We start from the raw sequence: 23,685 nt of genomic DNA, 5'->3' as shown, positions 1-23,685 counted from the left end.
TCATGTGTCTTCTGGGGTGTGACAAAATAAGAAAGCAAGAAAGTGAAAGGGGTGTTTCCTGTGTTTGGTGTGGCTGACAGGTGGATTGTGTAATATTTTGGGTCTTGGGTTCCTCACAGTTCATTGAGGCCCCTTACAGAGATCAGTAGAAGTAACTCTGCTAATACACTAGAAGGCAAGACATTTTGGTTCCCAAAAAAACACACAAATGACTGAATAGAAAACGGCATCAAATTGATAGCATGATACTCTCTGCACCATAACATGTCAGACAAGGTCTAGACAGCAGCTCTTCTTGTCACCAGCATACTTTTATAATTGCCTGTGGTTTGAGTGGCTCTTATGCAGATTTAGACACTAAAGGCCGCAAGTCAACATCTTTGTGATTTATTATCGTATTGTCTGTTTCTTCTTTATTGTGTATAGCTGTAAAACATACATGTCAATGTTAGCTTTTATTTGATTGGATTCATTTATTCTTGGATAATTTTTATGAGGGTATATATATATACTGACGGAATATGACTTATGTCATTGACTGTCAAATATATATATATATATGACAGTCAATGACATAAGTCATATACAGTCAGTCATATTGTAAGATCCATAACTCTCAAACTTCCCACTAGGGGGATTTTGAAACCAGAGGCATATAATGAGTCAAAGGTGATTAATACAATTCTTAATGTTTATTTCATGACAAAATCAATCACCTTATTCTTAAAAGAGAAAAACAGTCATATGATCACCCCATTCATACTGACACAGTCCTCCCAAACACAATTCACTTTCTTCTTTTAAAGGAACTCAATGAAAGATACGCATATGAAATGACCACATGAAAAAGTAGTGAACTGAAAATGTAAGTCTTTTGGAACCACTTATGTTGTACTTTAGTACACTACATGTTTTTTAAATAGTGTTTAAATATATTTCAGTGTGTTAAAATGGACACGCTGTTCTATAATACATTATTGGAAATTCATCCAATGCTTGAAATGTACTCAGAATGTATTTAAATATAATATATACATTTGAAATAAGTAGTTCCACATTAACACACTGAACTGTCTCAATAATACTATTTAGTGTACAAAAGTACAATTAAAGTGGTTCCAAAATGATATACTTTAAGTATACAACTTTCTTTACTTTCCGTTGCCTGCAGAGTGCAACTGTTAAAATAAAAGACAAGCGTTAAGAGCTAATTTGCATACAAATATCCAGGAGAATCCAGAAATGTCCAGAGCTTACTTGTTACAACTGCTTTAAATCTTTTTAAATCACGACTTCTCCGTACTGGCCTTTTACTGATTATCATGACAAAGATTTGAACTTGTCAGGACACTCTCGTACACAGGCCTTTTTATGCAGTGTCAGTAATGTCACTTCCATGGAGTGAGAACAAGGACATAATCATTAGAACTATGGCTCCCTCATGAGGATTTCTAATTGATGTGCAAGTACACTCAAACAAATTCTGATTAACCACCTATGTTTATCCCCAAAAATGAAAACCAGTAGCTAAACAATTATTGCACATCAAATGGTATAACATTTATAAGTAATATCAATTACTTATCAATCAATATATTGCATACAAGCAAAATATACCTAAATACAAGAAAAAGACATTGGATATCCTGTACTCACAATCTTTGTACACATTGTCTAAATCTCTCCAGAGATGATGGTGCTACATATACTCTTTGGCAGAAGTCAAATTGTAATAAACATGGAGGTCCCAACATAAGCTACATTTGTTCAACTAACAGGGTCCTATAATGCCCCAAAATTACATTTCCTATGGACTTGATATCAATCCATCCACACATTTGTAGATAATATAGCTTCCAAAGTTGCTCTCACTAAAACATAAAAGTTACAAATGGTTGTTACTATTTGAATGCCAGTTTACCATGTACAGTATTCGTTTTTAAATTGTCAAAACCTAGTCGTTAAATAATTTAAAAGTAAATTATTAATGTCCTCAGCCTAAATAAAAATTGTTACCAACTTTGTACCAGTAGCTGCATATATTGTACTGTATTCCATATTCTATTCAGTACTGCTTAAATACCAGTAAAAATATTCAAAACACGGGTTAAATCAAGCAACTTTATGTAACGTTCCCTCTGTCGTCTCTTGCTGGGCTATGATGTCACACTGTATTGCGCACACATTTTCTTTGGGTTGTGCTGTGATGGTTTATGTACTTGATTAGTTGTGGTGGGAGGGGCAGTTTGTTGATGCGCCTCAACCTGTGGATTCCAACCTGCTGGCGGATCTTCAGTCGGCACAGCTGCATCAGTGGGCGTGGTGGTTCTGGATGACAATGGCAACAGACACGGTATGTGAAGTTTGTATATATACTGTAAACGTAACATGTACACAAGTTACAATACATCTCAGTTTTGGCACCCGGTGTGTGTGCATCATAAGTAGAGCTAGATTAGGGGCTGTGAGGTAAACAGATTTCTGTTCCTGGAAATTAAAGTGAAATTGCATTATCTTCATGATTCCAGGAATGAAAGTGTTTGCCTTGCCCATGTGTCTGCTTCACTATGGCCTACTGCTGTAATGAGCAAACCACTCTCCTCTCCTTCATATTACAGCTCTGGAAGTTTGCCCCAGTCAAAGAAAAGGGGTTCTACATTTTCTGTAAGTGTAATTAACATTTTGCAATTGTCAATATTCACTTCAATAACAACAACAGTGCTCCTCTGTAATTACTGGGAAAGTTAATGATTTTTTGTTCTTCTAGTTCTGTACCTCAAAGGTTTTGATTTGATCAAACAATTACCATGACAATACATTTTGTAAACAGACTCCCTATTTCAGAGCACCAAATGTATTGGGCAATTGGCTTGACAGGTGTTTCTGGTTAGTCACGTGTGTTCCATAAGATCATTAGTGCTGGCATAAGAGAGCTTTCAATTTCTAGTCTCGATTTTCTCCTTTGCGTTTGCCAAGTATGCTATTGGTGTCTGTCAACATGAGGACCAAAGTGGGGTCAATGAAAGTCAAGGAAGCTGTTAGGAGAATGAATAACTAAACAAATATATCAGAAACATAGTCAAAATATTTGGCAATAAAGGTAAAGACTCAAACAACAGCAAGAAACATCTTTCGAAAGAAGAAAAGCACTGGTAACTTCAACAATCGTAACTGTTCTAGTAGGGCAAGGAGCAACTTTACAGTGGATGAACAGAAAATGCTAACCAGAAAGTATGAGCCAAGAACCATCCACACAAGACTTCATCAGCAAACGAAAAAAATTACTTCTTAATCCACAGCATACAACCTCATCTGTGAAATATGGTGGAGAGGGTGTTGTGCCTTGGGTATCTATGGCTGTGTCATTTGCCTTCATTGATAATGCAACCACTGTTGGCAGCCGCTGCGGCTGAATTAATGAATAAGTGTACAGAAACAGAAGTTAATAAAGAGAGTCAAGGGTGTTTTATTAAATTAAGAAGTTCTGGCAAGATAATCAAAGTAAACTGATTGGGAAACAGAGTTGTCGCCTGACTTTCACTTGCTTTGTGTGTTCACATTTCATCTCAGGGATACAGTAAACAAAGCAAATGCTAGGCTACAAATAAAGTCATTCTTTGGAAAACAAAGGTGTTGAAATTAATCCTCTGCATTTGATTAAGGAGGTTTATTACCTCTCATATAAATTAAAACACCTTATATGATAAATGTTTTGAACACCCATTTTGTTTTTATAAAATCAGGTTATTTAGGACATATCATTAATGGCATTCATTCTACCCAGCACTGATATCTCTCCCAAATTCTGTTTGCTTTGAGATGTCCCTCAATGTATAAACATTTTACTTTGAATAGATTAGAATATTAATTCATTGTTTAATCCCTTGTGGATAAATTTTTCCGGGGACAAAAACTGGAATATATTCTGACCAAAAGTGGTTTTGCATCAGTATGGTCATCATTTGTTGTTGTTATTCATATTGATTTTATAGTCCAGATAATGTACCAAAAATGCCGCCAAGTCAGGTATGACTGGGATACAAGCTAGGAGATCACTTACATAGAGGAGAACTTCATCCACATGCAAAGACATTTTATTTAAAGTATTAGCGTCATAACCATGCATTGCTAGAAGGTTTGACCTTATTGTTGGACCACAAGGTTTGATGGAGGAACATAATGCTAGGATTTAACCCAACAACAGAACCACTGTTGTTGCAAGTCACAAAGAAGTCATGAAATACTAAAGAAATGCGTTATTTCCAACCTACCCCCAGTTTGAAATCTTGTCAAATTGTTGTGACATGGATTGACCGATGCTCAAGTACATGAGCACAGAGAACTTGGCTAAATAACTCATGGCGAGCTCACGGAAGATGTCTTCAGACAGCTCCAAAAGAGACAGCAGGAGGGCTGGTTTTGCAGATAACTAATAACTGAGCAGAATATACTTCTACTGAATTGTATGGCCTGTATAACCTTAACTCTTTTGGATCGCTCGCCTTAATATGGATAACTGTGAAAACCACTTGCTTCCTTGTTGTTAGAATGTTCCAACATCCTTTGTAAAAAAGGCAAAGAAATGTCACAAACTTTCTCATGCAATTAATAGGCGAATCTCTGGACCAATCGCTATTTTCAAATCATCCTACAAATGTAAAGGTTCGGAGTTTGCTAAGTAGCATTGGCACTTTTATTGGAACTGGTCTTTTGATCAGATTACATACAAATAGATCTCTTACTACACATGGGAAGTCACTGATACCATGCTGGAAAGTATGGCTTTAGATCTTTGATGTCATTAAGCTATTTTGCTGGTCCAGGGGAACTTGTTAAGGTCTTTAAGTTTGATTATACCTCTGGTTTCCTTCAAACCATAATTATAGCCAATAATGCTTAGGTGTGATGAAAATGGGGCAAAATCAAAGAATGAGTGCTTGGCAATGATTATATCACCTGGAAAGCAAGGCTTTAGGCAGGGTCAATTTGTCATTGGCCTTGAAAAACACATCTATGTTTAAGCTGTGGATGCAATAAGAGCTCATACCTCTTATGTGTCATGCTGCATTCCCTCATTTAGGGAACTGGGGTTATAGACAAAATTGTAAACAGAATTTGTATACCTGATTACAACAGTTGTGTTACTGTTCTGCTGTACTGCCAAATTACGGCTATGGTCCCATTAATCAAATGAATACACTTTAGAATCAAAACTTTTGTAAAGTAGTTTCTTAAATACATAAAACAAAATAATTAATCTGCAATTTAACATAAAATAATAAGTAAATGTATTCTACATTCTGGTGTAAAATGTAATCAAATAAAATATTTTACATTTGCTTTCAATAACAAATCAAAATTTACAAAATGGAAGGAAAACATAAGACAAAGAGATAGAGTGAGTTTGTGCATTGATACAGTATCTCACTAAAGTGAGTACATCCCTCACATTTTAGTAAATATTTGATTATATCTTTTCATGTGACAACAATGAAGTAATTTCACTTTGCTAAAATGTAAAGTAATGAGTGTACAGCTTGTATAACAGTGTACATTTGCTGTCCCCTCAAAATAACATCACACACAGCCATTAATGTCTAAACCGCTGGCAACAAAAGTGAGTACACCCCTAAGTAAAAATGTCCAAATTGGGCCCAAAGTGTAAATATTTTGTGTGGCCATCATTATTTTCCAGCACTCCCTCAACCCTCTTGGGCATGAAGTTCACCAGAGCTTCATAGGTTATCACTGGAGTCATCTTCCACTCCTCCATGACGACATCACGGAGCTGGTGGATGTTAGAGACCTTGCACTCCTCACCTTCCATTTGAGGATGCCCACAGATGCTCAACAGGGTTTAGGTCTGGAGACATGCTTGGCCAGTCCATCACCTTTACCCTCAGCTTCTTTAGCAAGGCAGTGGTCGTCTTGGAGGTGTGTTTGGGGTTGTTATCATGTTGGAACACTGCCCTGCGGCCCAGTCTCCGAAGGGAGGGGATCATGCTCTGCTTCAGTATGTCACAGTACATGTTGCCATTCATGGTTCCCTCAATGAACTGTAGCTCCCCAGTGCCGGCAGCACTCATGCAGCCCCAGACCATGACACTCCCATCACCATGCTTGACTGTAGGCAAGACACACTTGCTGCAGCCTTTGTACTCCTCACCGGGTTGCCGCCACACACGCTTGACACCATCTGAACCAAATAAGTTTATCTTGGTCTCATCAGACCACAGGACATGGTTCCAGTAATCCATGTCCTTAGTCTGCTTGCTATCAGCAAACTGTTTGCAGGCTTTCTTGTGCATCATCATTAGAAGAGGCTTCCTTCTGGGACGACAGCCATGCAGACCAATTTGATGCAGTGTGCGGCGTATGGTCTGAGCACTGACAGGCTGACCCCCCACCCCTTCATCCTCTGCAGCAATGCTGGCAGCACTCATACGTCTATTTCCCAAAGACAACTTCTGGATATGACACTGAGCATGTGCACTCAACTTCTTTGGTCGACCATGGCGAGGCCTGTTCTGAGTGGAATCACTGTTACACCACTGTATGGTCTTGGCCACCGTGCTGCAGCTCAGTTTCAGGGTCTTGGCAATCTTCTTATAGCCTAGGCCATCTTTATGTAGAGCAACAATTCTTTTTTTTCAGATCTTCAGAGAGTTCTTTGTCATGAGGTGCCATGTTGAACTTCCAGTGACCAGTATGAGGGAGTGTGAGAGCGATAACACCAAATTTAACACACCTGCTCCCCATTCACACCTGAGACATTGTGACACCAACGAGTCACATGACATCGGGGAGGGAAAATGGCTAATTGTGCCCAATTTGGACATTTTCACTTAGGGGTGTACTCACTTTTGTGGCCAGCGGTTTAGACATTAATGGCTGCGTGTTGAGTTATTTTGAGGGCACAGCAAATTTACACTGTTATACAAGCTGTACACTCACTACATTACATTGTAGCAACGTGTCATTTCTTCAGTGTTGTCACATGAAAATATATAATCAAATATATACAAAAATGTGAGCGGTGTATTTACTTTTGTGAGATACTGTAGTTTGTGTGTGTGTGTTTTTTTGTGTGTGTGTGTGTGTATGCAGAAGACAGAGACAATTACAGTATCTGCTTCCACACGTTGCCCTGATTGTTCATCTTCGTCCAGAGATTACATCGGAATGGAATGATCTGTAGTGATGCAAAAAGAAACAACCTCAATCTAAATTTTATTAATTCAACCTATATACTGATTTAAACTGCATTACTTCACAAGATACTGATTCCCCACTAAAACAAAACATACCATGATTTGGGGAATCTTTACAGTGTAATCTACTGAAGGGTCCTTTGGAGCAGAGCAGATATTCAACCTTTTTCCCCCCAGAAATCTTTTTTAACATTTTAAAATGTATTGATAATACAGCCTCATATTATGTACAATTACTAAATCTGCAATATTGTCTCAGAATCTATCTAGGCTTAGATGGATGGCACAAGTCTCTTTATCTTCCTTCTTCATGTTATCTAATGATGACAATGACATACCAATTATTTGTTGCACTTCCTCAGGGGCATTGTGTTGCCAACATTTTCCAACCCAAGGAAATGTTGGTTAAAAGTCTCTGCAAGGTCTTGACAGTCTTCCTAAACAAGATTTGAGCCGGTCCAACAACCATGAGCAGGTCCAATCTGACCCTTTCCATCGATTCCTAGAAGTAAAAAAACAAGTCTTCAGCTTTGTATTATGCATGTAAGTAATACTACATTGAAAATCAGTCATGAACAAATATGGCACTAAAGGTTGCCATGTTTGTTTTAGAAGTCTGTGAAAGGTCTTCCTCTTCTATGCAACTGCATATGTGAGTTTGAATCAGCCGCAGGGCAGTAAAGAAAATTGAAAAACTTTAGCTAGACATCTAAGTTGCATAAATTGCCCAAATTGCCTGGACAATCAGTACAATATTTTTGTACCTGAAAAAAGTGTGTTAAAAGGGCAGGTGGACATATGGGTATGTATACAAACACATACACAGACACACTCACACACACACAGAGTTGTTGTGCTTTTAATTAGGCAGGTACACTTTTATTTAGCTAGGTAACATAATAATTAGGTAACATAATAATTGTCCTCGCATGAACTAGAGAGCTAACGTTAACCTATTTACTGTAGCTAACATTAGCTAGGAAAACTTTCATTGTACTTTTTTTTTGCCAAGACCTTTCACTTATTGGAAAAAACTAAAACACAAGACTAAATGGTCTATCACAGCAGAAAAATAGTATGCAGCCATACTAGTGAACATTTGAATAAGTTCTTCAGCCAATTTAAATGATTGATGTGTCAGGTAACAGACTGCTGTTTTGTAGCTCTCATCAAATAACCTAGCATAGGTTAGTGATATCCTAACATCACCAGATGGCACTAGTTATGTCCTGTCACAAATGTCTCATCACCCTATCAAAGAGATAAAAGATGCCATTGCCATTGGTTTGTGGATTTTTTGATTCTCTTTTATTGCTGATGAAAAATGTGTTACTGGATATGAGCACTGCCATATGGCGATGTGATCTTGAAATTAAAAGTTTTTTAATGTTCACAAGTAAGGCCTTTTTGTATTTTGTGTAAGTGTCAAGAAACTGTCATTGTACCCAGCAAGTGTTGTCCTTCATGTTTTCTCCAAATGGTCGTTTCATGGAATGGAAAGTTGGCACGAGAACAGGCCAGCAGGCTGCCTGCTCGTGCAAAGATGTTTGACGCGTTCCTCTGCAGAAATATCAGACTGCAGTAGCACCACGGTTATAATGGAAGTAAACTACAGTGAAAAACGCATGCTACTGTTCAGTCATACTGCAGTACTTCATATCCCTTCGCTTTAAACCTGGACCACGTAGGATTTTTTCAGTAATAGGGGACAAAGTAATTTTCTATAATTTTTTCAATTATAGGGGACAGAACTAAAGATTTATCACCTATAAATATGTTGTGTAAGCAATTGAGGCCCTCTAAGACTTGTTTAGCAACACTGACAGTTCAGTGTCAGTGGATTGTCAATTTATAATTTTAGGAGCGTGCCGCTACTTTCCAGACAATTCTGTTCCAGCAATCCCGTTCCAGCCAATCGCCTTTTGCGAGGCGGGCCTTCCTCTTTGGCATGTTTTGTGAATGTGCATTTTACCTGGATGATACAAGACTATATATAGTATAAGTACACCTTAGGGAGCATAGTTCACTTACTGTAAGAATCTATAGTGGCAGCTAGAGACCAGGATGACAAACTGCTAATTCCTCCCTTGTCTACAGTATACACTAGTACAGACTTAGACTAGCTTTCTATAGCTAGCAACCCTAAGCTAACGTTACCAAGGCTAAGAACAACATCGAACTCTTGAGTTAGTGCACTATTTTTCATATTATTATTCTTCTGAACTAAATTCTCTATCGGGCATTGGTGCGGAACGGCTTTCTGACCAGTGAGTAATTGCAAAATGCTGTAATTGTTTTTTACTGATAAAATCCTACCTAGTGCAGCTTTAAGCTGTAGGGGTTTTTTTGTAAGGGTAAAGTTGAGAGAATGTTTATTTATATTTCCTGCTTGCTCCCAGCAGGCCCTTTCAAAAAAAGTGTTACGATATTTTTATATGATTGGGTTGCTTCAAAGGTTTGATCAAGGCTCCCTGCGCACAAATGTAAAAAAAAATCTCTGTACTTTCAGCATGCAAACTGTGCACAAGCCATTTAATTATTGATAACAGACATTTTTATTGAGACCAGCAGGAAGAGTTAGCTTCTGGCCCATAGTATTGAGTGGCATTGTCTGTGCCATAAAACCATGCTGAGGTGAAGTTTATATCTTTGTTTATAAACAGTAGTTCACTACAGTCATTTTTTATTTTAAATTAAATTAAGATGGGTGAATATCTTTGTTAGGGAGGTTAGTGAATTATTTTTACTGATACCAGGAGTTGGACCATAAATTATTCTTAATCTATGTTCACAATCGCAATTTGGTCAGGTCAGAGCTCCCCCGTCTCCCTGCATTGAGACTTTATGTTCATGCCTCATGTATTTTATAAAACATTTTTTTCAGCAGTTGTCACAAAGTGCTTTGACAGATAGCCAGAGTGAAACCCCAAAGAGCAAGCAACAAGAGTTGATGGGCCTGATGGGAATGCATGCATGAAAACCCCCTCAACACAGCAGTAACCCCAGCAGCTGCTAGACATTAGCTCTAAGATCCATCAGGTTAAGGCAGCAGGCTGGTACTAAACCCAGGTTATCAACCATGCTACACCAAGATGCTGCCTTTTGTTGTATAATACGTAGGTGTGTTTGTGTGTACAGTATTTCTGCGTGTGTGATTGTGTGCAAGGGCGGTGATACTCACTTGCTTTTTGTTTGATGATTTCCCATTCTTCCGACCTATCTAGGTGTTCAGTAAGTCTGGAGCAGAGTTTCACATGGCCAACATAATCCAGAAGCATGTCAATTATGGGCCCTGCCCAGGAGCTCATAACCAGAGTTGACATTACCTCACAGAACTAGTGATGGAAACAAAAACGCAATGGTAAGATATTGTATATTTTGCATACCAACTAGAAGAAGTGTCCAAATACCTAGACTGCGGTGAAAATGTATTAACTCAAATGATTCAAAAATAATTCAAATACTTATCTTATTTATATGCACACACATGCATAAATTAATCCCACTGTGCAACAGTAATGGCACTGAGCCTTTTTCTGAAATGGATGACATGGTGAGGGCACTTTACTTAATGGACAAACACTCCAGATCATCAATATGGTTTGTTTATGCTCATACACTATAAAAACAAAAAAAAAAAAAAAAAAACAGCTGTTTTCAATGGGTTCCAAATGAGGAGATAAGATGGGCAGTGTTTTTCTGGAAGATCCACTAATGCCCAAGTTTAAGCCTCCTGGCAGCCAGGAATTTGGGTAAAATATCCAGGTACTGGGTAAAGTTCATGACAATGGCCCCAGGACCAGTGGAGGCAAAATAGCATCAAAGATCCGCTACCATCTTTTACAGTAGGTATAAAGTTATTTTCTGCAATTGCAATCTAATACCAAACCAACCACTGGTGTGCTCAGACATCACTTCCATGAAAAGCACCAATGCTGTTTAAGAAACTCCAGTTTGCATTTATTAGTGACGCCAAGCACTGTGGAAATGTAGCTCAGGTAGGCCTCCATGCCAGGGACAAAGAAAAATCCAATAAAATAATATATACCTTGTTATCTTGATTATTCAAGTTGTTTTGTGTCAATAGGCCACTTGGGCCTAAATAGGAGTTAAGTGCAAGGCTTGTGTTAGAAGAGTCAGTTTGACATTAAAACATACAATAATCTGTATGCTCATCTTAACAATGGAAAGCAGAGAATGTTATTATTTATTTATTGAAATTGAAAATGTTATCAAAGAATAATTCTTCATTGAGGAAAGGTCACACACATTGTTTTTTTTTTAAACAATGATAGAGGATGTTTTGAAACCAGAAGTGCATTTTCTGTATTACTTGTTAATGTAAATGTATAACTCTGAGCAACTACATTAGTACAGGGGTTTCTTATTTACTTATGTCATGCCAGAATAATGTCTGTGGTATTTCTTTTCACTGAATGTTACATTGTGTGCATTGGATCATTTTTTCACTGTCAGACATTTTTCTGATTAACTCTTGTACAAACCACCAGATGGCATCTTTGGGTGCTTAGAAATGGTTTTGCTTTTGACCTTACGTATCAGCTGTTGTGTGAAGATATTTTTATTGGTATTTCCCTATTTGTAAAGATGATGTGTATTGAGTAGTCTATAATGACACTTAATTTATAAATACACTGGGGTATCATCACTTTTTTGAGTCAAAGCATCTGTAGGTGAAGAGGGTCTTTTTTCATTACAGTGGACTGCTCCTTTCTAACTATACTAGCAAAGAAAAAAATCTAAATGATTTTCCACATGTCTACCTTATCAATTAGCCCTATGTATTAATTATACATATTAGGCTGCCTATTTTAATCTAATTGTATGCATAATGTAAGCAATACAATTACAATAGTTTGTAATATAGTTAAAGGTATGGATAGCTTTTCTACAAAAGATTTCCATTGCCCATCCATTTGATGTCTGTTTAATGCCACTACGTGCTAAATCATCATCAGCACACCCTACGCTTGCAAATTAAGAATTTAAAGCATGCAAGGCTAAACTTGTTTACTCCAAATCAATATCAATCAAAACAGTTACAAAAGTGATATTTACTCACTGGTGTCTTCAGAAATAGGCATTGGATAATACACACCTCCATTCTAGGCCAAACCCCTAGTATAAGTTTATCAGGGAGAATCACACAGTGGCAAGCTATCTGAGCTTAAATCTGTGTGTAAAATAATATAATTTCCAAATGTTTTTCAACATATAAAATACTATTTTAATTAATTAATACATTTATACAGTTTTGCTTCTGTTCTATCAAATGTTTCCAAATTCTCTCACCTCACTTTTCATAAAACAACCATTACAAATGTCAGCTAACATTAGCCATTGTTAAGTAACACTGAAACAAATATTGAGTTGAGATCTTTTTTTGTGTGTGTTTCAAATATTTGTATTGAACTAAAAACAGGATAGTGTAGGAATTTTACAGAAATGTGTATCTGCACCCCTCTTACCGCAACCAAAAAGCACAAGCAGAGACAAAGGAAGCAGAACAAACTGACTAAGTCATTTGAAACTGATCATCATATAATTATTAAGGACATTCTCCCAAATAGGCCTTAGCTCTGATGCATGTGCTTGGTTTTGTGACTGTCTTAAAGACTGCACTCAGGCCATTGTCTTGAGGTGCATAAAGATGTTACACAGGGATCAATTTTAGGACCTGTTCTTTTTACTCTTTAATTGATTGCCCAACATCATTAATGTAAAGACTGTGGTCTACACCTGTATGCAGATTATACTGTTACTGTATCTATGCTACTGCACTGACTTTTGATCTAGCAGTGTCAAGGTTGCAGTCTGGTTTTATAGCTTTTCAGGCCACCCTTGTTTTAAATATTGGGAAAACGAAATACAGTGGATATAAAAAGTCTACACACCCCTGTTAAAATGCTAGGATTTTGTGATTTGAATGAAATAGACAAAGATAAATAATGTCAGAACTTTTTCTACTTTTAATGTGACCTATAATTTGAACAAGTCAATTGAAAAACCAACTGAAATCTTCGAGGGGGAAAAAATGAAAAATAAAAACCTTATAATAGGTCCCATAAAACATTTCTGCTGGATTGCATCTTTATTCAATAAATATGTCCATGATTGAACTAGTACCTGCATACAAATACCTTGATCTTTGGATAGACAGTGATCTATCCTTCACGAAACATGAGCTAGTTAAGAAGCTTAAATGTAAAGTGGGATTCTCATATAGAAATAAACCTCGCTTTTCCCTGACTAGTAGGAAGTTAATTCTTCAGTCAACATTTTTACCTGTTCTTGATTATGGAGATTCTATATAAGTGCAACAGATACAACCCTGAGATCCCTTAACCCTGTTTATCATAGCGACATTCGTTTTATTCCATCTAACAGTTTTAAAACTCATCACTGCATCCTTTATGCTTCATTGCATGCCTTTCATTAAAGACACATACTGTAGACCACTGCACTACTCTCTGTTTGTTTACAAAGCACTTCTCCATAGCTTGCTTGTCATTTCTGAGTTTCGGATTATAATATCAGGTCACAGGGTTGGTTACTAACATTACTGACCCCTTTGGAAAAAACACTGAGCTTGGTAGAGCAGCTTTTTCATGCATAATGCTCAATGTTAGGAATGGCATCCAGTCGTTACTTGGTTTGGATGCCTTAGTATCCTTAGTGTTTGTTTTAATGGCCAAGGATTTTTATATTGACGAATGTGTATGTTATCCTCTAACTCTGTATGTCTATGTATTTTTGCATGTTTTGTATGTATTTTTATTAATGTGACATTTGATTGGTTGTGTTCCCAGGGCACACTTGTGAATGACATTCAGGTCTCAATGTGTACCCCCTGGTAAAATAAAATAAAAAATAATATTTATGCTTTCTTTGTTCTGCTTCTTCTGCTCAACCTCAGTATAGGGTTTCCATAAATCAACATGCATGCAATAAAAAAATTGACACTTATTTACCTGAACAGGTTCCGTGGTATTTCTGCGTGTATCCGTACTGTAGCGGAAATCCCTCTCAGTGGTCTCCTGAATGGTTGGGTGTGGACCACTGCCATATGTGCAACTAAAACAGGAGTGGGCATCACAGCCGTTGTCCATCAGATACTTCAGCATGGAGAGGTTCTTCATACTGAACATGACAGTGGCCGAGAATGAGGTGGGGTGAGTGGAGACATAGGCGTTGACGTTGGCCCCATGTCTCACCAGCAAAGTGACCAGTTCAATACTACCCTGCCTAGCTGCCACCAGTAGCGGGTTGAAGGTGTCCAGGTTGGGGTTGGCTCCGGCTTCTAGAAGCATGGTGGTTGCGTCCACATTGCCGTTGGCCACGGCAAAGTAGAGTGTTGTCCTGCGATGGTCCTCGTACATCTTGGAGCGTTCCTCTGACAGCATGGCGTTGACGTCGTAGCCAGCTTCAATCAGGACCTTCAGAACTTCATTCCTGTTGCGCTCTGCTGCTAGGTGGAGAGGACTAATGCCACTACGCCTCACTCTAGTCTTGCTGGTGGCATTGATGAGCATGGACACAATGCTGAAATCAAAAAATACAAAGGGAAATTAGAGGTTGCACAGAGTTTAGGGTTGGGAGGCTCTCACAAGGTTTTGCACATTTCAGAAATTCCAGTTTGGAGATTTCTCAGATACGGTAGATTGTGGTAATCCCCCAGTCAGAATTAGGGGTTGAAGTTTCCACGACAACAGCCTGTCAAAAGGTAAAAAACAAGAGGTACACATTCTAGGACAAAAAAACATAATTATTTTCAGCTTTGTTGTGGTGGCTACAAAATTATTATGTATCACAGATAATATAAAAAATAGAAGCATGCCAAGCATTTAGCATTTTGTGCTCCATGAACTGAATGTTGTTTAAGAATTCTGTTCCTTTCACATGCTAATGTGAGGGAAATCACTGCATCATTGGGAGACTAGGGTATGAATCAATTTCTTGTATTATCCCACGGATGGTGGTGCAATGGGCCAGGACCTACCTGGTTTGGGGGTTAGTAATTCAATTTCTTTGCCTTGCCTGGTGGTAGTTTGAGTAACTGTGAGCTCAAATAAGGTATACGTTTTGGACACTTCCTGGTTGAGTTAGCAGCATGATAAGAATTAGAACGGTGCTTCAGAAGACACATCTCAACATTAACTGTCCTGAGTCTGTTTGAAATAGCTGCAATAAAGAAGGGTTTTGATTATGAATTGGATATCCTTGTTATCTAACACAAAAGTGAAAAAAAAAAATATTAAATGTGAGGGAAATCAGCGGAGTCAGATTCATAAACTAAAAGAAGGGGTAAATTAGGGAACAGGGGAAAGTATTAGAATCATTTTAATTTAAGACCAACAAAAATACATTTCTAGTTGTTCTATGTTGAGAAGGGTCAAAAGTGCATCTGACCTCAAACCACACAGGTAGTTGCTTGCACACTTAACTGACACACACAATTCCAATCAGGGTGCATGGGGGTTATTATTACAAATATTAATATGAAATGAAGAGGAATGTTAGGGGAGATGACTGTAGTTAAGGCATTTTTTCTGTCATGATAAAACAACTCTGGTTGTCCAACAACAACAAAAATACCTTTTTGCAAGACAGACTGCTCCTGCTCCTTTAACAAACAATGGCTCCTATGCCACAATGTGGCAGAATGCATGTTGAGTGGAAACTACGGATTTCAACATTCAACCACAGCACTTTGACTGCACTCCACAATGAATGTATGTATATTTATAAGAAGATATTTAATAAATAAACAAATCTATTTATTTGACAGAGTATGGCTAATCTCACTTTAATAATAGCCATAACTGTAGCATTAGACAAAAAAAGTGCCAACAGTGCCACTGCGCTCTAGCCAACAGTTTGCAAATACTGTGCAGGTAGGCTCCCTGATGTTACTTTATGAGAGAAAGATTATTTTTATTTGCCATACATCATGTCACTAGGCTAACACACTGAATATTATTTTGAAAAAAGCATCAAGCTTATTACTGTGCGCTTTCATCGGACTGTAAAGTTAATTAATTTCTAATTTATCTGCATTCCCAAGTCATGATGGTAGGACCACGAACCACAAGCATCCCATGAATCCAAGCGCAGAAAGACATTTCTTTAATAATGATGTTGTTTGTCAATATTATTCATTTTTCATCAACACTTTTCATCAATTTGCATTGTATATGCTGTGATTGTTTTAAACAGTATGTACTGTAAATACTGTACATTTTTGTCATAAAGAATGTGGATGGAGACATGGTTCATAAAGTGGTATGGACAAATGGTTACAGAAAACAAGGAATATTAATATTGAACACATTTTTTGAAAAACATTCCTGAAATAATGGATTTAGTGACAAACAAAACCAGTTCTCTACTGAGGACATCTTGGATTAAAGTCACATGATAAAGAATAGCTTTTACTTCATAACTTAATTGGCAACTCAAGTCAGTTATTGGGACTTACTTAACTGACTTTTCAAAATTGTAGAAGTCATAGGTCAGCAGGGTTTTTCTGGAAACAATAGAAGATCATGTATAAATAATTTCTTGATTAGTCAGAGTTTGGCTAATGATATCCTCATGAACAATATATTGTTTTATTGTTTATATGTCATGTATTCAACGTTTGGTCCAGTAGTAGAAAACAAGATGGGTAAGTCATGGGTCGCGATTATCTGAGCAGAATGTCCAAAGCCAAAACGTAATTATAAAAATCAGAAAAACATTTGAACAATCAACTGTTTATGTTGATACTACCACACTATAATACCATTATTAGAATTGTTTTTTTGTTTTTTCCCACAGACAGATTACAGGGTAAGGAAGATATTGGGTCATTTGGGTAAAGAATCACTATAAGACTAACATACGATGTATGCACCTACCCATCAGTTCCTCGCTGGGCTGCAATATGCAGTGGGAGGAGTCCATTCTGGCATGCTTTGTTTGCATCAGCATTGTGCAAAAGAAGAAGGTCCACAATCTCCTCGTGGCCATTCTTAGCCGCCTCGTACAGAGCTGTGGCCCCATCAGTTGCCTGACTGTTGATATCAGCACCTTGAACATATTCAGCAAAACATAAAGTTAGAAAAGTCCACCAAAGATCCGTTGTTAAGTCTCAGTAACAATTTGGTGTAATGCAAGGGTTTAATACCATGTTTAATGAGAAATCGAAGAGATTCCACACGTCCACTCTGGGCTGCAGTAAACAGGGGCGTGATACCGTAGATGTTAGTAGGGCTGAGGTTAGCCCCGGCCTGGACCAACATCTCACAGATCTCCACTCTGTTGCGGCTCACAGCTTCCTGGAGTGCCGTCCAGCCCTGGATGCAGTGTTTGTTTACCACAACACCATGGTTCAGAAGCATGGCCACAATGTCGGCATTCTCCTTTTCACAGGCTGTGGAACACAGTCAAAGATTGGCTGCCAGGAGATAAATGGAAGATCCCTATTCCTTTTTTCCAAAAAAAAAGGGCTTATGGACATTCCTCTGTTATGCCAAACTATATATTTTTGAAGAACACACAAAAAACGAAGAGGGAACTTCATAGCAATTAGGCTTATGTCTTTCTTACGGTCTTAAAAAATTTAAGCAAAAGAAGCAACAGATCATGCTTTAAAAAAAAAAGAGAAACCCATTCATGATAGACAAGTAAATCAGTGATAACTCTTAAATCTTTAAAGTAATCAAGTTTCTTTCTCAGGCTCTTTGTACTTTGTGTTGAGCACCCTTCTGATAAAACAGACATTACACAGTGCATGTCAGAGCAAAGACCAAGCCATGAACTCCAAGGAACTCTTAGTAGACCTTAGCCTGGTGTTGAGACATAGATCTGAGGAAGCTTATATTAAAATAAAATAAAAGTTTGAAACCACCAAGGCTCTTCCTAGAGGAGACATTTGATTGCCAGCATATGTGTCCACTGCCTTTTTATACTTGACAGATATGAGGACATAAGTTACAGTTTACCAGTAGGTCTATAAGGCAAGTGTGTTACCTTTGTAGAGGGGGGTCTCTCTCTCCTTGGTTGCAAGTTCTGGATCAGCTCCTTTCTCCAGAAGCGCCTCCACACAGGCCACCTTACACCTGCCCACTGCCAAGATGAGAGCCGTCTGGCCTTTTAGGTCACACTTGTTTATCATTTCAGGTTGAGCTTGAAAAGAGTTACACAGGACACCAAAATGTGACTAGGCTATATTACAGATATTTTATTCTGCAGTATTCTTTAAGTTGCCATTTACTTGGTAAAAGGTACTTCATAATGAAATATTAAGATGGCTCTTCCCAGATAATATCCATTGCTGTATACCAAGTAATATTGTGCTGAAATAACTAATATAAAAGTGATACCAGTTTAACAAAAAAAATGACTATAATATTGATCCACAAAATGACTTTACTACAGTCAATTCAAGACATATTGTCACCCTTCATGACCCTGAGAAAAAGTAAGAGCAAAAAATAAACAACACAATGAGTCATATTTTGGGCTCAAATTTAAGGTAGCCATATACTTTCATAACAACCCAATAATTTGTCAAACACAACATTTTATTGAGTAGTAAGAATTTTCTGCAAAAGAGGTTTCAGAATTATTGGAACACCTACAATGAATATTTTGTGAAGCCTCCCCTGAAGTGGATAACAGCACTTAGCCTCTTCCTGTAAAGTCTGACATTGTTATTACTCACATTTGGAGGAATCTATGGAGTTTTTAATTGTACTTACCACCCAGAAGAATTCTGACACACTGGTCTTGGCCGTAATATGCAGCCTCATGCAACAGGGTCCATCCATATTTGTCAGGCTGCAGTATGTTATTCGCTGTATTTGTAATCATAGCTCTTACTTTGGTCGCATCACCATTCAGGATGGCTTTCACAATATTATCCTCTTTCCTGACAGGCAGAACATAAAAGGCAAACAATTTATTTGAACTCAGTAATTACTTTTATGAAGTGGTAACATTGTTTAATTGATGGGAAGTTTGAATCATTTAAGAGACTCTGATCCGTTTGAGTCTTTACTACTACCGTTGAACCTACAAACAAACAGAAAATTCAGTAGAGTACAGGAATGAAACCGTAATGGAAATCACAACATGGGCTCAGGAATACGCCTGCGCTTCTGGATCCTGTTTAGATACGGCTTCTTTTTTGACCTATAGAGTTTTAGCCAGCAACGGCGAATGGCACGGTCGATTGTGTTCACCGAAAATGTTTTCTGGAAGTATTCCCCTGTATGTGATGCAGTGCCGTCTGAGGGCATCATTTAAAATGGACTGTGGCAAAGTGGAAAAGTGTTCTGTGGTCAGACTAATCAAAATTTGAAGTTCATTTTGGAAAACTGGGACGCCATGTCATCCGGACTAAAGAGGACAAGGACAACCCAAGTTGTTATCAGCGCTCAGTTCAGAAGTCAACATCTCAGATGGTAAGGGGTTGCATGAGTACGTGTGGCATGGGCAGCCTACACATGTGGAAAGGTACCATCAATGCTGACAGTTATATCCAAGTTCTAGAACAACTTATGCTCCCATCCAGACGTCATCTCTTTCAGGGAAGACCTTGCATTTTCCCACATGACAATGCCAGACCACATACTGCATCAATTACAATGTCATGGCTGCATAGAAGAAGGATCCGGGTACTGAAATGGCCAGCCTGCAGTCCAGATCTTTCACCCATAGAAAACATTTGGCGCATCATAAAGAGGAAGGTGCGACAAAGAAGACCTAAGACAGTTGAGTTTTTCCTAGCCACAGAAATTCAACACTACTGTTGTTTGCTCCTTGGGGTTTAAGGCCGGGTGTCTCTGTAAAGCACATTGTGACAACTGCTGTTGTAAAAAGGTCTTTATAAATAAATTTGATTGATTGATTGAGCAACTAGAAGCCTGTATTAGACAAGAATGGGACAACATTCCTATTCATAAACTTGAGCAACTTGTCTCCTCAGTCCCCAGACATTTGCAGTCTGTTATAAAAAGAAGAGGGGATGCCACACAGTGGTAAACATGACCTTGTCCCAACTTTTTTGGGATGTGTTGATGCCATGAAATTTTAAATCAACTTATTTTCTTTAAGTGATAAATTTTCTCAGTTTAAACATTTGATATGTCATCTATGTTGTATTCTGAATAAAATATTGAAATTTGAAATTTCCACATCATTGAATTCTGTTTTTATTCACAATTGTACAGTGTCCCAACTTTTTTGGAATTGGGTTTGTAGAACGCTTCTAGACAGGCTGGAAAATTGGGTAGTCCTTAATTGGTTCAGATCTTATTAAGATGGCTGGAGTTACTTTGTTACCATTGGCAATCATGAATCTGATAAGGTGGCTATGACATGTGGAGTTCCCCAGGGATCAGTTCTCTGACCTTCTCTGTTCAATCTATATGCTACCTTAAGGCCAAATTCAACAGAACAACAACATTAACTACCAATAAATCAAAATTGTTTATAATGCCCTTTTTACATCAGCAGTTGTCACAAAGTGCTTTTACAAAACACCCAGCCTGAAACACCAAGGAACAAACAACAACACTCCCATAGCTATGCAGATGACACTCAAATACAGTGAGGGAAAAACAAATTTGATCCCCTGCTGAATTTGTCAGTGACCTTTGCCCACTGACAAAGACATAACCAGTCTATAATTTTAATGGTAGGTTTATTTGAACAGTGAGAGACAGGATAACAACAAAGAAATCCAGAAAAACGCACTTCAAAAATGTCATAAATTTATTTGCATTTCAATGAGTGAAATAAGTATTCAATCCCTCTGCAAAACATGACAAGGCTGAAGTTTGGCAACTCAAATCTTCATCTCCCTCCACAGATTATCTATGGGATTAAGGTCTGGAAACTGGCTAAGCCACTCCAGGACCTTAATATGCTTCTTCTTGAGCCACTCCTTTGTTGCCTAGGCTGTGTGTTTTGGGTCATTTTCATGCTGGAATACCCATCCACGATCCATTTTCAATGCCCTGGCTGAGGGAAGGAGGTTTTCATCAAGATTTGACGGTACATGTCCCTGTCCTTCGTTCCTTTGATGCGGTGAAGTTGTCCTGTTCCCTTGCAGAAAAACACCCCCAAAGCATGATGTTTCCACCTCCATGTTTGACGGTGGGGATGGTGTTCTTGGGGTCATAGGCAGCATTCCTCCTCCTTCAAACACATCGAGTTGAGTTGATGCTAAAGAGCTCGATTTTGGTCTCATCTGACCACAACACTTTCAGCCAGTTCCCAGTGTTTATTGGTAAACTTCAGACGGGCCTGTACATGTGCTTTCTTGAACAGGGGGACCTTGCGGGCGCTGCAGGATTTCAGTCCTTCTAAGTGTAGTGTGTTACCAATTGTTTTCTTGGTGACTATGGTCCCAGCTGCCTTGAGATCATTGCCAAGATCCTCCTGTGTAGTTCTTGGCTAATTCCTCACCGTTCTCATGATCATTGCAACTCCACGAGGTGAGATCTTGCATGGAGCCCCAGACAGAGGGAGGCTGATAGTTCTTTCTTGTTTCTTCCATATGCGAATAATCGCACCAACTGTTGTCATCTTCTCACCAATGGTCTTGTAGCCCATTCCAGCCTTGTGTAGGTCTACAATCGTGTCTCTGACATTTTTGGAGAGCTCTTTGGTCTTGGCCATGGTGGAGAGTTTGGAATCTGATTGATTGATTGCTTCTTGATTGCTTCAGGTGTATTTTATACAGGTAACAAGCTGAGATTAGGAGCACTCCCTTCAAGAGTGTGCTCATAATCTCAGCTCGAAACCTGTATAAAAGACACCTGGGATCCAGAAATATTTCTGATTGAGAAGGGATCAAATACTTATTTCATTCATTAAAATGCAAATCAATTTTTAAAAGAATTGGCATGCGTTTTTCTGGTTTTTTTGTTGTTATTCTGTCTCTCACTCCTCAATTAAACCTACCATTAAAATTATAGACTGATCATTTCTTTGTCAGTGGGCAAACGTACAAAATCCACAGGGGATAAAATAATTTTTTCCCTCACTGTATATACGGCTCTCGAACAGCTCAATAGATTCCCTGTGTCACTGTATAGAGCACATAAATACCTGGATGAACCAAAATTGTCTACAATTAAACCAAGATAAAACAGAGATTATTGTGTTTGGCAACAAAAATAAAAGAACTAGTATGAATAAAGAGCTGGATTCTCAGGCCTTAAAAACCAGGGACCAAGTGCCTATTCTTGGTGTTCTGATAGACTCAGACCTCATGTTAGACAGTCATATTAAAGTGGTCACCAAAACAGCAGTCTATCATCTTAAAAATATACTCAGAATCAAGGGGTTGGAGTCCTAAAAAGACCAAGCTCATCCATGCTTTTATCTCCAGTAGGGTTGCCTACTGTAATGTCTTAACTGGACTCCCCAATAAGACTAAAACAGCAGCAGCTCATTCACAATGCTGCTGCTAGAATGTTAACCAGGACCAAGTGAACCGAGCACATCATTCTGGTTTTTAAATCTTTGCACTGGGTTCCAGTCAGTTACAGAATAGATTTTAAAGTGGTGCTTTTAGTCTATAAATCAATGAATGGTTTAGGCCCAGAATACCTTTCTAATATGTTTGAAGAGTATAAACCGAACAGGGCTCTTAGATCCATTAACTCAGGTCAGCTAGTAGAGCCCAGAGTCCAAACTAAACATGGCAAAGCTGCATTAAGCAGTTATGCTGCACACAACTGGAATCAATTACCAGAAGATCTAGACGTTCCCCAACCGTATACATTTTTAATCCAGGTTAAAAACACTTCTCTTTTCACACGCTCATGACTGAGCCCTTGTATTATTTAGTCACACATTTTAGTCTTTCAGCTAAGTTTAGCCTTTATTCTATCTTCTAATTTAGTTTTATTATGATGTTTTATTGTTGTTTATTGTTTTTATTCTATTGTATTTTTATATTTATCTTTTTCTTTGTAAAGCACATTGAATTGCTTATATGTAGCAATTGTGCTATATAAATAAACCTGCTTGCTTACTCTATCCATTAGTGAATGCTGTGACCGTCTAATCAAACACTGTTTTTACAGTAACTGTGATATCTTTCTGCTACAGGTATCTCTCGCTGTATCTGGTTTTTTTCTTTCATCTACTCATGTTTTATATTTTGTACATTTACATTGTGATCACACAAGTGTCCGAAAGATGTAACTGAAGAGCAGTGAATGCCTTGACCGTTTTAACATCAGTCTGTTATTTACTGTAATATCTTTCTGCTACAGCCCAAGATCCTGGTGTACGAGAGCATTGCCTCATTCTGCAGTTGGTTACATAAGTCACCTATAGACAATGTCATATAGCCGAGGATGAGATGAGCAAACAAGCTAATATAATGTTACTGCATGCCAGATGTAGATAAAAAAAGCAACAAGCTAGATACACATTGAACAAAGCAGAC

General features: G+C 38.1%; 1 protein-coding gene across 6 annotated transcripts in view; it reads right to left on the bottom strand.

The window, feature by feature from the left end:
* Positions 1–672: 672 nt before the first annotated feature.
* Positions 673–23,685, bottom strand: part of asb2a.1 (ankyrin repeat and SOCS box containing 2a, tandem duplicate 1) — a 28,787-nt gene continuing 5,774 nt past the window's right edge. The window contains exons 3-13 of one of the 6 annotated variants that reach the window (XR_003777345.2): positions 18,977–19,146; positions 18,246–18,401; positions 17,401–17,646; positions 17,132–17,303; positions 16,711–16,758; positions 14,204–14,774; positions 10,393–10,546; positions 8,657–8,787; positions 7,550–7,713; positions 7,125–7,192; positions 2,240–2,328 (exon numbers count right to left, since the gene is read on the bottom strand). Coding sequence is in view for 4 of the 6 variants with exons in the window: in XM_010882449.5 (XP_010880751.2) it covers positions 2,165–2,328; positions 10,393–10,546; positions 14,204–14,774; positions 16,711–16,758; positions 17,132–17,303; positions 17,401–17,646; positions 18,246–18,401; positions 18,977–19,146 (1,681 nt within the window). In the remaining 2 variants the exon portion in view is untranslated. Of the gene's footprint in view, positions 2,329–7,124; positions 7,193–7,549; positions 7,714–8,656; positions 8,788–10,392; positions 10,547–14,203; positions 14,775–16,710; positions 16,759–17,131; positions 17,304–17,400; positions 17,647–18,245; positions 18,402–18,976; positions 19,147–23,685 lie in introns of all 6 variants that reach the window. The other 5 variants (XR_828527.5, XM_010882449.5, XM_010882452.5 and 2 more) reach the window with 5 other exon arrangements.

Source organism: Esox lucius, chromosome 18 (assembly GCF_011004845.1).
Source record: "Esox lucius isolate fEsoLuc1 chromosome 18, fEsoLuc1.pri, whole genome shotgun sequence".
Lineage (NCBI taxonomy): Eukaryota > Metazoa > Chordata > Actinopteri > Esociformes > Esocidae > Esox > Esox lucius.
Note: the sequence above shows the minus strand (reverse complement) of the source record. Positions and strands in the feature narration are given on the sequence as shown.